The 15,527-nt window shown below is 44.2% G+C and overlaps 1 protein-coding gene across 1 annotated transcript; it reads right to left on the reverse strand.

Moving 5' to 3' along the window:
- Positions 1-2,716: 2,716 nt before the first annotated feature.
- Positions 2,717-15,227, reverse strand: T265_09512 (hypothetical protein; the record flags this gene model as incomplete). Its single annotated transcript, XM_009175600.1, has 6 exons — positions 2,717-3,509; positions 5,211-5,729; positions 7,136-7,453; positions 8,010-8,363; positions 13,148-13,553; positions 14,690-15,227. The coding sequence occupies 6 exons, from the start codon at positions 14,884-14,886 to the stop codon at positions 3,048-3,050; spliced, it is 2,256 nt and encodes a 751-aa protein (XP_009173864.1).
- Positions 15,228-15,527: the final 300 nt, after the last annotated feature.

Consider the following 15,527-nt stretch of genomic DNA (forward strand, 5'->3'; position numbering starts at 1 on the left):
TTTTGTCCGAACACTAAAGTCTGCCATTATTTCACTCCCGCGCTTCTATTTGAATCTCGTTCGTTGCGTACAAGTCTTGACTGTGCCGAAACGGCTGATGTGACATTTTTCAAGGGTAATGGTTTACGACCTGCTACAGGAACAGTACTTTCATCAAATGGCAAACGGATGGTCACAATTCTCTATTTGGATGATCTCTCTTGTCATCGGAGACACATTGACCAGGGTGAGTTCAATACCAAAGGTCAGTCTGTTAACGGCACTCCTGATGTTTAAAATACTAATTAATCCTTTGTAGATGGTCTTGTGGTATCCGAACAAAACGCATCTGAAGAACGCACTGCCTGTGAAAAATCTGAAGTTCCCATTCCGAGAGGATCCGAAAGGTTGCGATCAAGACCACCACTGGAGTACAAACATCTACACGCTCATTCAAGGTGTGACGGATATGATGAACATGATACTCTATTCACTATTCTCTTGTTTTAATATCCCATATGCTGTACATATACGCCAATTAGAATACATACGTGCTACTTGTTGCGCTGACCTGAATTCTGGATTTCTAGTTCGTCTGGTTATATCGAAGCTTAATTCTCACACACCCCTTCAGTGCCCAGCTGCCATGCCGCCCAAAGGGATACTGCCAGGTTGCCCAATCCTAGACAGGGGAAGTCGAGTGGCAGAAGCCGGGTTCGAACCATGGACCTTCCGGCCGGAAAATTCGCGCTTTAACCACTGAGCCATCTCGCAGGACTCGATTTCATCACACTGGATCGAAGAATATCGCCGGAGGTCATCGTTACAACAAAGGAATTTCATAGAACAGCAGTCGGTCGCCACCTGTTGGATGCAGGCTACCTAGATTATCCAGACACACTGTACCAGCAAATCGATTGTGCCTGAACGCATCAATATATGGCATGACAGCACTTACTTTCAAAACTAAGGTAGCCGCTATGGCAATCCTAGTCTATACTTCGCTTTTACAAAGATCACGTGCAGCTACCTACGCCCTCTTAAAAAACGGTAACCAAGCTCATCCTCGAACACCTGGCAGACTCCTACCGTACCCAAGTGGGACTTAGAATAAGCCTATGTATTTTATCCCCTTTAAATGTCCAATGGAATTTCTTTTTAACACCTCAAGTCTCAAGATATATTCAATGAAAGCATGGCTAGCTGATGCCCATCAGGATGAATCGTACTGTAAGACCTCTCGAATTTGTGCTTGAGCGGGCTAAAAGCTCGCGTTGCACCACCATCTGGAAGGTTTTAGACATATAGATCGGCCGAGTTTCTTCACACACCAATCCGAGCAGCCCACTTATAAGATAATTGCTCTGACATGTGACAGACTCTAGGAAGGTGGCGCAGTACGTAATGGTCGAATTTAAGAATGCAAGGACCGAATAACTTAAAGTGAGATTCACGTACGTATAAAGCTACATTAATAAAGCGCGCACTGTTGTGTTGCATACAGCTAGACAGTCTGTGCGCCGTGTATGCTGGTGCGGTTTCTGCGGCATTTCGTAAACCTATTGATTGTGTAAGATCCCCTGCAATATGACATCTTTCTGTAGTCTGTCTGGGGCTACTATGTCGGAGTGTAAGAACCGAAGCGCTAATGTTCGATAAAACACTTTTATTCCTTAATCTTGATAACTAATTCGTACGAAATCACCGAATAACTGGAACAGATGACTTTGAACTGGCTGCTGCACCACCACCTGTGCTACAGATTACATTCGATTCTATTGTCCGACACGAGTAATGTGGATTGGTGGCTACCATATCAACCGAATCCGTGGACAGGCATTATCAATTTACCCTAATGTTTAAATAATGTACCTGATTAGTTTACTTACTGGCTTCTACCACCCTATTGCTTTTTTTAAGGCCGTCAACCGATTACTCTTGGTACACAATTGATGGAATAAAGACGAAATATTAGCAATAAATCTGAGAAATTTGTGGAGCTTTCGTCCAGTGAGTGAAGTCAATCTATGCTGAAAAGCCGAGATTGGCTTCACCTGCAGGACTAAATCTGCACACAAAAAACCCAAATGTCCTCACACTACCAACAATCCGAGAAATTTGTCTTCCTGAGGAAATATTTGAACGGACCAATTTAAAACTTTGGGCGTTTGTTCGCAGATGAAGTTAGTTCCAGTCCACGTAGTGGAAACAATAAACGCAATAAATTGCAATCACCAGCAATTCAGAGTACGAACGTACAAGTAGCTGCACCTGGATTTCCCATCCCTTAAACACAGTTCCAAAACAGTGGATAGTGACGTTCCTCTATCAGTGGAAATCAGCCGATTCACCGAAAATTTGAAACAGTGTATTCTTACTTCCATTTTCAACCTCATTTCGCGAGGCGTTAGAGACATATTCCTCATCCTTTCCAATGAGAATAAATAAGGTGTATTATGTAACCTAACTTTAGCTCGCACGGTCAAATCGAGTCGAACAAACCTACAAAACGCTGATGCATTTGGGGGCAGAAACCACGAAGTATCCACTAACTTTGTGACGGCAACAGAACATGCTGCGGTTTTCAAAGATATGCTTCTAAACTGCAGGGTGTAGTACTCTACTCCAAAAAATAAGGCGGTTAAAACACCTAAGGCACTTTTGTGACGATGGAAAAGACCAGGTCACAGACAGAAGACTCGTGTAGTTTCAAAGAACCCGCTCAAAGAGCTGGTCTCTTCTGTGTATTAGTAAGTGGTTCACATGGGATTGCCTGGGCCCACACTAATAAACAATAGTAAATACTGGGCTACCAAAATAATAGGAAGAAAAAAGAAGCTGATGTACAGAATTTGGTCGAAACTAGAAAGCGGTGAAAGGTTGCAAACGAGTGAAAGACGGTGTTGAATAAGATAAATGCTGGAAGTCAATTAAATGCGGAGTTGGTAATTCTTGCGGACAAGATGACTTGTTGAAACATATAAAAAAGAAGCCCAGAATAGAAACGTTTCAGAGCAGCAAGGCACAATATGAAAGGCGATCGTCCAGATCTATCAGGAAGTTGGAAGTCAGTTCAAGAAGTCGTAAAGTTTGCTTTGGAATTGTGCCGAACTGACAAACTGCCAGTGTGGAAGCTTAAGTGCGTCAGTGATGCACCGTTCGGCCGCCGTTTTACGTCGGTCGTTATCCTTTCCCACACTGTCTATGGCGGAATACCAGGCGAGGACTGTTGCTGGAATATCTTTTCTTTCATGGTCCTCCAAACTGCAACAATTGTCCTCGACAATCAAATCCAGATGGGGGTCGAAATTTGAGTCGCATAAACTGCGACGACGATTGTGATGCCGACAAATCACGAGCAACGTTACAACGGATAAATAGCAAACATTTCCACCAAGTGCCAAGAATAAAAGCGAAGGACAAAGTGAAGGTAGACTACGAAGAATCTGGTTGAATTCTTTCCAGTCGTTATCACTTTTAGCGGATGCTTCCACAATAGACTGTGGATCCAGCTGATCTCCCGAAGATGCCTAGAAGAAGAAGGGACCGAACCATTTAGATAGCTCCACTATTATAAGGATACCTAGAGTGTGAAGTTTGGAGCCAATATGACAATGCAACGCAATGGAATGAATGGGATAACTAATCCACCATATAATTACTCAGTAATAATCATGCTTGATCGAGAATGACCTTCGGATTTTCGCGTGGTGGTAGCATCATAGTTTGAACCCTTCCATAACCAACGGGCGTCGAATGCTGTTACAACGGATTGATGTGGATTTTATTCAGCTGAAAATTATCCTGTATTGCGACAAAGGTTAGTCATTAACCCCAGCCGATCAAACGGATGGGAAACTAATGGCTATACCAAACAAACCTGTAGACGCAGACGCTGGAATAGAAATGGAGTGAAACATCTCATAGTAGTGTCCATAACTGAGAGAGTACCCTCATCAGTGAAGTGCATCAATATTCGAAATGACGTACTTCCCCTCAGTATGGTGCAACTAATAAAGTTGGTAAAGATTGCTCGACAGCTCACTACTACTTGATGCACAAGCACGAAATAGACAGGGTGGAAATCCTGGGATTGTCGAATTGATGGACCCCAGGAAGGTTTTGATAAAACTTATAGGCAGTGTCGTATCATAAAGTATTTGGATGTTCCTATTCACACCGAATACCGTTTAAGTGTGAGAAAAGGCAACATGAAGGACAAACACCTCCAGTATAACACGATTTAGTCAAAACCAAATAATCATTGCATGAGGAGGCATCGTTGCGCACTTTAATGAACGGATCCACCTTGGGCCATGTATAGATTTCTGTAATTGATGATTGATGTGAAGACTTGATCTGGGGTCGGCGATCAAATTGTGAGTTGCATCTTTCCTGGATAACCACCAATTGCTAGGGCGAAGGAATGTGAGTTGAGCGCTATGGGACATAGATTGGCTGACTACTTGCTTCGTTCACATACCGATGTACGACCATTCAAAGCCACGGGATTGGTGAACTTGAATGCTTGTAAAGGTGCACATCATCATCATCAACAGCATGACATCAGTGTTCAGTGTTTCGTTGCCGTACAGCCACGATTTATTTGAAAGCCCTATTGTGAAGAAAAGAATAAAGGTGAACGGGGAAGGGACTTAGTGCTAGCTTACCACAATCATTCCGAGGTGCCTATACCTCCAAACACTCATTCAGGCGATCCGGATAGAAACTGACAAGAACGCCACTGACATCGGTTGGCAGCCACATCTTGCAGCGTCTCCAACCAGGCACAGTGAGGATCACGCGGCCCCCATCCTGGAAGGCGAGTAGCACCGACGGCAGCCAAGCGTTTCGTGATCTCCTTCATACTCCTTTGCCAAGTCAAGGGTTGGCTACGCCACTCTGAATAGGGCATGGAAAACAGCACTCTCTTGGGCAAACGGTGGTTCGGCATACGTAACACATGTCCCAACCAACGCAGCTTCTGGTGCTGGACACATTCTTCAATGGAAGTACCCGGTTCTGAGACAACGAATGTCGAACACCTAAAGACGTCTCAGTTCTGCTGCTTGAACGGGCCAAGTCTCACAAAAGGTGCACATAAAACTTAGATGAATAAGTTAGTGAATAATGAGCCCTAACAAACCCGGACCATCACAAAAAGCGAGTTAAAATTCACTAAGCATGCAAAAATTGGTCACAGTACAATCGGACTACAAAAGAATACTAACCTCAATTGAAATGACGAGCGTGGTTAATGTAGCTGAATAAGTTCCAAAGTTAATTTTATTGCTCAAGCTTAAAAAAGCCTGGGTGAACTGAGGACCTTTGCTCGTTCGAAATATTAGTGCGGAGACGGGACAGGGTTGCATCGGCCAGAGAGACAGTAAGCGAGGCACTAGTGCACCGTTTTGCGTGACAAGTACGGAGCCCTCGAGCGTAATTCGAAGAAAGTAGTTTCGAAGTTGAACGGACAAGTTGGGACGTAAAGTTAGTGCGGCGTGCCAAACAGCCGGCCTGATAGCATGCCAGATACTAGAAACAGCAACCAGACTGACGTCCGTAGAGGTCAGAGAATCTCTGTAGTAAGGCACATCCTCACCCCACTCGATCAGATCTTCATCCGCATCCTGATGCAGCTTACCATCATCCTGATGTGGGTTATGACCAAGGTGGAGGAGGTTATAATGATCCAAAATGGAAGAGCTTTGAAGTGATGTTTGCTGGAGAGTGAACCGCGTAAAGTCCGTCTGAAATTAGAATAGGGTATTCATAAGAAGTAGAGGTAACTGCATATGCCAGTATGAAATAGTTCAAGCCCCCACACTTCCTACGGATAAAAGGACAGATGATGAGGAATAGCGGAAAGTGACGCAGCTTGACTAACATACCCCATGTAACGGTGCAAAAGGCATGAGTAAGCCAATAAGTGGCAGTAAGCCACTTGGAAGAATAATACTTCAGACGACCGTCCTACCCAGCAAGATGAGTGCCATGTTGCGACGACCAAGATTGGGTTAAAACCAAACTGACGTGCAAATGAGCACATTTCATCAGATGCATTTGATTTGGGTTCAAGTAGAACATGAGGTCGACGGAAAGTTGGGGCCTGCGCCAACCTGATAACCCCCACGAGGGGCTTGACAGGTCGTGGTTTGTCGAAGAATATTCGACAATCTTGGAGTAGTGCTTTCCGTGCAGACGAGACTGGTTCTTGAATCGGCGAGTTAAATTTTTTCCTAATGCATGAACCAAACAAGGTAACTCAAAATAGCCCATAAAAAGGCTCATCAATGCAACATGTTTTTCAGGATCTAACAAAAGTTGCCTCTTTTAAATTGTCTTGAAGGTAGCCACTTTACTATTCATAATTCTGCAAGGTTATGGCATTTAATTGAATAGATGAACTGATCACAATCCATAGGTTGCGCTGGTGTCGTTCTGTGCTCTCCATACCAGTCGACCGACTTTCCTGAAGAGTCATGTATGCACAACCACGCGAAGGGCTAAATCACCACCATTATCAGTTTTAGCCGTAAAAACCACGTATATGTACACAGGAAACGAGCTAGTGAAGGTCAAGCAATGACTTGGCAGCGAAATAGGGAACCCATTGCCAGCAAACTCAGCTGCGCCGGTCGTTGGGTTCCCCGGGCGAGGACCCCGAGACGGGACAGACTAACGGTTAGGGGCATCGACAGACATGACTTAGTCACGTAGCCAATGGTGCCCATGCATCCAAGTTGTTGCCTTCAGTGCACAGCCTCCCTTTCCAATCTCTCCAATCTCTTACATGCGTAGTCATCCACTCCTAATCCCTTAGATTTTCGCTGAACGAAACCCTGATAGTCATAACCACCGTACAAAATACACACGGTTTTTACAGCTGAAGATGACGATAATGATTTACAACCTAATAAGTATCGAGAGAAACTCAACTTAAAAGAGGCGTCCTAGCTTTTTTCTGCAATTGGAAGGGATCACCGTAGGTAGTTATCTGAGATTGCTTCGCCAGAACCCGAAATATAGTTCACTATTGTAAGTATTCCAAAAATCATAAGGACGAATGAGACCCAGACTAACAGGTTATCACACACAGTTGGCAAGTTTTATGTAGAACCACCGATACGCAAGTTACCGAGAGCGTCTCACTTACCTCTACTAGAAAAAGTTCCACTAGGTTGGTTTGGTAAAGCAGGCGCAGTAGCATAGGTCCGGTTAGCTGGGTTGGGGCGATGGATAAGCGTTTGAGGTTCGGAAACAAACTGGCGATATCCGCTAGCGGGTTCTGGTGAAGTCGATTCGGACGTGCAGCCAACCATCGAGAATCCAATAGATACCAATCAGCAGGGGCTGATGCACTGTTTACGACTGCCTGGCCAAGATGTACAACAGGGGCGTTTTGAATGGTCGGGTCACTGGACAACTTGTTCAAATGTACGAGGTTGAGATCGACTAAGCTGTTCGAAGTGGTCTTTTGAAAAGTAAAATAGAGGTTTAAAATGGGAAAATTAAGCCACACTACTGATATGGAGAAATATATCAAGCGTGATACGCACGGGGATAAATAAGTTGTGTCCACATGTAGGGTCTACGTTCTATGAATATCCATGATTATTCAATGGGATTATCCCAGAACGTAGATATGGCAAGTTACTTGATCGTCGACTAGGCTACGACTTATAGAGACGTTTTATAACAGCTGTCATACTGAGTACGTAGTTGAATCATCCATAGCTATACACCGCTTTTACAAAACCGGAAGGGACCAAAAAGTGGCGCAGGCATCACAAATTTCAACATAATAATCCACTTTTGCGAATGATGCATCATCACAGCCGAATTCGCTCACGCAGTGACGTCAACATACATAGTTCAGCTGTAGCACCCTTTCGGTATCTAACCGCAATGCGACCCAGAGGTTGTACGAGGGCTGGGATACTGCCAGGTCACCCAAGCCTAGACAGGGACAACATACATACAATGAACAACATAAAATTACCGGAAAACCTTGGCAAGAAAAAGCTCACCTCCGTTAAATCTAGTACTAGGTTTCGTGCATCGGGTAAGCTGAGAAACAGATCTGTGAACCTCAGTCGTTCAACGCAAGATAACTGCCGTATAACTCGGCGAATAGTAGACAGAAGCGCCCCACCCGTGCCGTAGACAGACCCGCGAGATTCGTCTACTTCACAGTGAAAATCCAGAAGAAAGCTTATTACGGAAGGTGGGGGACGCGGATGATGGTGTCGATGGGGGTAACGGCAACTCTGGCTCCGTTGATAGACGTGACCACGTGCTGAGGCTCCCGAAATACCAGTGGGTCTTGGCATCGAAAAGGAACTTGAACGCACTTCTCCCAGAAAATTGGAGACATCGAAATTCTTCCAAATGGAATGTGAAGTAAAAAGGGAAAGATTAGAGTCTCAGCGGGAGGTGAAACATGGTAAAAGTGCATGCTAACAAAATCCAGCACGAGGTACATGGACCAAAATACTGAGCAGGAAATTCATGTGCATAAATTAATCCAGGGGAATGGCCACACATATTAGCCAGTTATAATCATTCTGCACAAGTAAATCCAGCACCAGTTATTAGTATCGTAACCAACAGATTGATGGTGACTACTTCGATAAAGACCGGAATATATCGAAAGGGCCACTTGACCGTCCCATGCATTTCATATATTGCTTCCAAAATCTTACATATAATTGAAATTACACATGGGATAAGGATGTGTTTGGCTGTCTAAACGGTAATTTTTTGGAACTCGAGATAGGTTATCGGGGTGGAGGTTGAAATTCTCAAACGAAAGACCCTGGTTCCAACCTGCTCCTCATTGCTATTATCCCTGTGTAGGGTTGAGCAAATTAGCAGTAGCTAGATTCCCGTGTTTCTTTCAGACTATGCGGCCCTTATGAACTGAAAAGAGTACCGCAGACAAGCTGACTGGCTTTTTATTTTCGGCTTACGCCGCGCTTCCGTATCATCAAGGAGCAAATTGCGAGGCGATTCTGGTTGGGAAGACGCAATTCATGCATAAGCACACCTGATTTTCTATGTGACACAAAAACACTCAAACAGAACATTGTGTTGGAGAGTTGCCCAGACTTGACCTTTAGTCAACAGCTCACTGTGGTCACCAGAATTACCAATGCGCGAGTAGCAGTCTCAATTAAAAACTTGAAATCGGGACCCGAAACCCACCTTCTTTCACTATCACTAAAGGAATGGAGTAACCCCCTCTACAACGGCTAAGGACAGGAACAGTCAAAGGCAACCAGTCCAGAGGTACTGACATAGTGGAGTACTTTGTTACTGGGTGTGTGAAGGATGTAACTGTAGCTTGGTATTGTGCTCAGCTTCATGTTTCAGTTTTAGAGGATGAGCAACGTAGCTGGCCAAACGCGGATAGTTTGTCTAACGTTTGCGGCCAGAAAGGTTGAAATTAATTAGCTAATATAAATTAACTAATGAATTAGATCTAATTAATCTAAACAGCGCAATAGGGATTTGAGAGAACCTACGGAAACTATCACTATGGAAGAGTGCCTACACAGTGGTTTTACTGTAATATGTTTGCGGGAGCTTATTTGAATCACGAGCTGATAAAATATTTCTCCTCACATATTAACGACTACATTTCCATGTGGGTATGGGCCTGTGCGATAGACAGGCTACCCTATTCTCCTCTTTAAAGGTCGACCGGATGACTTCAACAGATTCGTAACCAGGTAATTAGAAAACGGGGAATTCGATTATGTATTAGGAATTTCAATCGCGCAAGACAAGTAGTACCATCAACTGCTGTCGATCGGCCATGTGCTACGCATGCTGAAACGCTGTCTATTGAGACGACTGCTGTTCTCCGTGTTGGAGTTGTAGGTTGGCCAACTGTTAACAATGAGTTCGAAACCAACGACCTCAAAAAGAGGCCTTCTGTGGCTGTTATCCGGACAGCCGAGAGAAACGCATTGTTCGTGTAGCTCTTGATAGCGTTGGTTATCTCAGATGTGTGCTAATAAAACCAGCCTTTCAGCGTTTACTACGCACAGTCGACAAAAGACATAACTAATCCATCTATTTTCCCTGGGAATATTTTGACTTGTCACAGTAGAACAAGAATGAATCCAACGGGTATCTACCTAGGTGAAAAGTCTAAAGTGGTTCCAAAACGGATCTTGTCACACCGGGAAAGCCAAACAAAGCCTTTGTTGAGAAGTTCATTCACCGACCACCGTGCAGTAAGTTCTGCCAAACAAAAGCTGGCAAGTCACCCTTTTGCGCGAACGATAAGGTGGGGGCGGAAGGCATTACGCACGCATTTTGACCGGGTAATCAGCAGCATTGAGAACTTTACACTGAAGTTATTTGGTATGTTTGGCTGGGTGACAAACTGATGTAGCGACCTGAAGGTTATAACTTGTTCATCGATGACCAGTAAACAAACAGCTCGACAGTGGTGAGAAATTCAAAAGCCGCAGTATGGTTGAACCACAGGCTAGACCAGGAGACAACCTATCGGCGAGGAATTTGTGCACCCTAATTATCAGTACAAATTTTTTATTTTTTTAATTATCAGTACAGAGAGGTTGACTGAGTGGCGTTTCTCCTAAGGCCTACGTGCACATTGTGATCCAACGAAATGGCTTATTGGTCAGAGCGTGAAATAACTGACCGGAAGGTCCGTGGTTCGAACCCGACCTCCGCCTCTCGATTTCCGCTGTCTAGGCTTGGATAACCTGGCAGTATCCCAGCCCCCGTGCTTCCTTCGGGTGGCATGGCAGCTAGGCACCGGAAGTGTTACAGCTGAAGGAATCCGATTAGTGCCTTTCATCCTCTTGCTGACTGCAGAGAGGCGCCACTACCACTAAGCTGCAACACAGCGCGTAAAATGACCACTGAAAAGACTGAATATAACCAACGGAGTGCGTATTATATTGGCATATTTTTTCAGCCCAAGGTGAATTGAAAAGATGTCCTCTACGGATATCAGAACTATCGCTCTGTTCATATGTCCTACACTCGGACGCCCCCATAAACCGTTATCTATGAACTGTCAGTGAATTCCATACTCTCCTTCTGATGAAAGTACGCCCGGGTATGCCTCCATCTCCTGAAACCTGGGATGCACCCAAAGTTCTTTCGGTGGATGGGAAGAGTGCGTGATGAGGTTATTTGTGCAACGGTCATTCTACAGGTTGAAAAATTGCCATCAAAGGTCGGTGGAATCAATCAATCACACACTATACTCGGTTAGTCAGTGCCACAACTCGAGGTCCAGTTACACTTACAGGTACTAGACAAATCATCCGACCAATTGAGGCAAAAGGTGAAGCACATGTATAAGCTTGTTTTTGGTACAAAGTTATTGAAAATGACTACGCAAATTCAAGCGGGAAATTTTTACACAGGATTAAGCATACTATCATATTGCCCGAACTAGTTTACGATCTGCGGGATCGATAGAACAATTATGCGCGAAAACTTTTGCAGACTCTTTTATGGCGGGATGGAATGCACCGAAACATACACGTGCACCATTCCTTTTAGTCAGTTGTGGGAAATATGTTGGTCCTTCAGGAATCCACCCAATTAATGTTACTTGATCCTGGACGTATATGTAACAGATTGGCCCCCCATCCAAAAGTAGAAGCCGGATGGCTACCTGTGACATAGAGACTCATATATTAGCGGTGAGCATGTTTTCCAGGAGTAAAAAGGAAGCGACAAACAATCATGCGTTAGCTGAAAACTCTTCGAGACCATTATAAACGAGAAATCCGACTGCATTGAATGGAGCCACCCGTCAAAACCAAATTTGTGTGCAAATGAAATATGGGGTCCTGCTAACAGTTGAATGACTGTAAAACATTCGCCCGTCCTACGACCATCGCCGTCACATTCGGCGGTATACCCGAGCAGCATCACCCAAACCAATAGATCAAGTTCTCTAGAACAGCATTTCTCAGTTTAGTCAATTTACACAAATTTTCATGTCTGTTCTGGTTATTCATCGACAGGGACGATATAAGTAATTAAAGGAATTGATACGCTGGTGTGGCAGTGAAGCATTAGTATTACCGTTTACAGGGATGATGATAACACTAACAAATACTTAAGTGATTTTCCATATGAACGTAGCCCATTGTGGTACGCCAATGGTGGTAGAGCCACAATGACAGTCACTGGATGTGTAAATAAGCCCTTATATTCCACTGCATCCCTGAACGGCCCGACCATAAGAATTGAACTCATAACTCATAATTGTTAGCCTAAAGAACACCTCACATATCCCGATATTGGTTGCGGTAAATCCCTCACGAGTCAGCGCCAAACTGTAGAGTAAGTAATTTCGTGAGCAGGTTGATAAAATCTACCCACTTTTTTGTAAATAAATGGGGTGTATGGGCTACAGCTACGATGCGTGGCAATCCTTGCTAGGATGCACAACAGCAGTTGCCTTTTGTTTTCGGTTTGGTATGAGACGTTGTTGTAACGGTTCAGAGTACTTGAAAACCCGTCTTAGGAGAAATCGATGAGATTAAGTCATGCTACACGTGCGCAATCAAACCTGCAGTCATGTTGAGCCTAGCCATCGAAAGCAAGATGCACCACCCAGGTAATGCATTCGATATATATAGATACATTTGACCTACAAACGTGAGAGCACAGCGACATGATGTGACAGTTAAAGTGTGTGTTGTCATGCCCGGAAGCCTAGTGAAAGAAAAGAGCAGTCCCTTAATAGCCTCTTTGGTCCACCGAGTCTTAGTAATGAAGAAATTTTGTGTGTGAAGTTGGAGAAAACTAGCCATATTGCTTTGTGTAGGTTTGAATAGAAAATTGTGGCTAAATTTGACGACAAACCGATGCTGAAGCTAAATGGCAAGATGTATGCACACAAAATTCTGTCAACAGTATCAAAACAGACCGACGAGAAATGTCAAGACATTTCCTGGAGATGAGTGTCATGGGGCTTTAGAAATATTTCTATTAGGAAGTCAATTTCGACCGACAGGCGCGGCGTGCTCACTCTAGCGGCCCAAAGGATAGAAATTCCAACCTCTAGGCTTGCTTTAAAGGTGGTAATCTGGATAGCTGCCCATAAGCTAACTAAGCTGAAACGATACATATGGATGGCATAGGAACATTTAGGACTGCTCACCTCATCTGACGTATCGGAATCACTCTGACCAAAAAGTTCTCTTTCCTGAAGTTTTAACACTAATTCCAGGGTGGCTTCTGCATCAGGGTCACCCATAATCAATCCCGAATATTTTGAAAGGTGTACACTCTCACGGTAATAGTCATCTTCATCCTCCCATGACATCAAGTTGTCGTCTGTAGAACTAGTGGAACCATTCTCGCTCTCTGATTCTTCATCCAAAGCTGTGTCATCCTCTCCACCGGGAACAAAGCTGGAATTCGCGGGATCCTGAGGCACTGTCTTTTTCGAAGCGCTTGCTTCTAGAAACTTCGCAATCAGACTCAACGTTCGATTGAGCAGAAAGATGTCCTCAGTCCTCACAAAACGGTAGTGGCGTACATAGGAACCAATGGTGCGAAGGCAGCTAAGAGACGGAGTGAAAAATTTTGGAAATGAATGAACCAAGTAGAGGTTACTTGCTGCACGATGGATGAAAAACGGTGGTGGGAATGAGTACCTTTCAGTACACTTAAAATTGCCCAGTCGATCATTAGTCTTAACCACTAGCAGTTCGTATTTCAACTTACTGAGTTACAGGCACACACTTCTGAAGTATGCATGGACAGGAAGTACTGCCTGAAAGAAAAAATGCTACAGCAGCATCTAAACACGCTGGCATACCGATTCGCAAAAATAAAGTCGAAACCGCCACCAAATCCGACGAAAATACTTAATTCGAAGAATGGTGCAATTACGTTGCCAATAGCCTCATTTCATTAAGTTTGAATTAAATCACTTTAGATTTACACGCGAGAGAAAAACGAACGATGACGCTAATAGTTCAAAACCTGCTGAAGTATTCTGTACACTTTATACTCTGTACATATTTGCCAGGCAGCACATCGGCAAATCCTTCTGAAGTAACCGTCTATTCACATCGATTATTGCCTCAAATACTCGCAACGGCAGACTCAGCGGCGGTCTAGATATCTTCAAAGCAACAAAGTGCACAGCATTCAGGATATCCAATAATTTCGGAATCGGATTGATTCTTCGGCCTCCTCGCATGTGTCGTTGTATCAGTTAACCTAATAAATCACCCAAATTCTTGCGGAGGTTTGTACTGACGCCGAGGGCCAACTGAAAATATCGCTTATTGCTGTCAAACAAGACTGAAACATTTGATCTCGTCTGCCTAGACCGGGTTATGAATCGCACGGGTGTACGACAAGCACTATAGCGTGGGAAGGTGCAGTCCTGGACTCAACTCATATTCACGTTGAAGTCAGCTCTAAGGTGTAAGTTGGCCGGACACGGGTCCCATTGTTTACTGTGCCACATTTGCAGTGCGGATTTGTTGAAAAAGGCAATAAATGTAAACTGGTAGCGACTCAAAAATACTGAACAACAATGCTACTTATACGTCATCAAAAAATGAAAATGCTTGGCACAACCGGATCGGTTAACCGACCCAGGTTGGGAAAGCTAGTGATGTACACGGAAGAAGTCTAAAAGGAAACAGGATAACGGAATAGTGTCGATGCTGGAAAAATGACGTACCACGACATTCGATAACCCCTCATATCATATTGCAACCGCGTCAACGGGCGAGCTGGTGGTTTGAAAACCATTATTCGCCAGAGAGAAGGTGAATGGAAAACACGCTGCCACTGGCGACAAACACGAGCAGCACGGGCTCGGTCGTTCCAGCTGAGGTAGGAAAATACCGGTTCCAGGATAAAATCTGGCAGATTCATTGAGAATTTCCATCAAATTTGGTCCCATGGAAGTGGCGGATAACGCCAGACACTGGCCGTGAGCATGGCGAGACTTTCCATCAGTACACCATGGTTTACCGTAGATACCCAAAGGAAAAGAACAAGGGTAGAAGGCAGTAGAGCATGTGCCAACAGTACTTCTTTACCTACCTAATTTGTGTAAAAACGTACCGGAAACAGTCAGCTGATCACGTCATGATCAAGCCAAATCAGCTGCGAACCGGCTTAGAAATATAGAGGAAGCTATACTCACCGGCGGGCATTGAACGAGTGACGCAGCGACTGGCAACAGGGACCTAAACATATAGGCCTGGGTCCACTACATGACAGCTGATTCCTTCATAGAGATAAACTAGTTCTGATGGTACTCCCGACCGAATATGTTTTCCCAGAATATATATTCAAATTTTGTATGTTTATTCACCGAATATGCATATCTTTTTGTTAAACTCGGGTAAACCTGATGTTTCGATTGCACAATCCGATATCACTTTCCACAGATTCCGCGTCGCCTCTTGGCCGTCCATGGTTCCAGTAAGCGACTATGTCCAATTTGATCTTGATTCCAGGCATGGCGAATAGGGACTAGACCACACTATCAGGTATTATAGTGGCTACAA

This window comes from Opisthorchis viverrini, assembly GCF_000715545.1.
Source record: "Opisthorchis viverrini unplaced genomic scaffold opera_v5_280, whole genome shotgun sequence".
NCBI lineage: Eukaryota > Metazoa > Platyhelminthes > Trematoda > Opisthorchiida > Opisthorchiidae > Opisthorchis > Opisthorchis viverrini.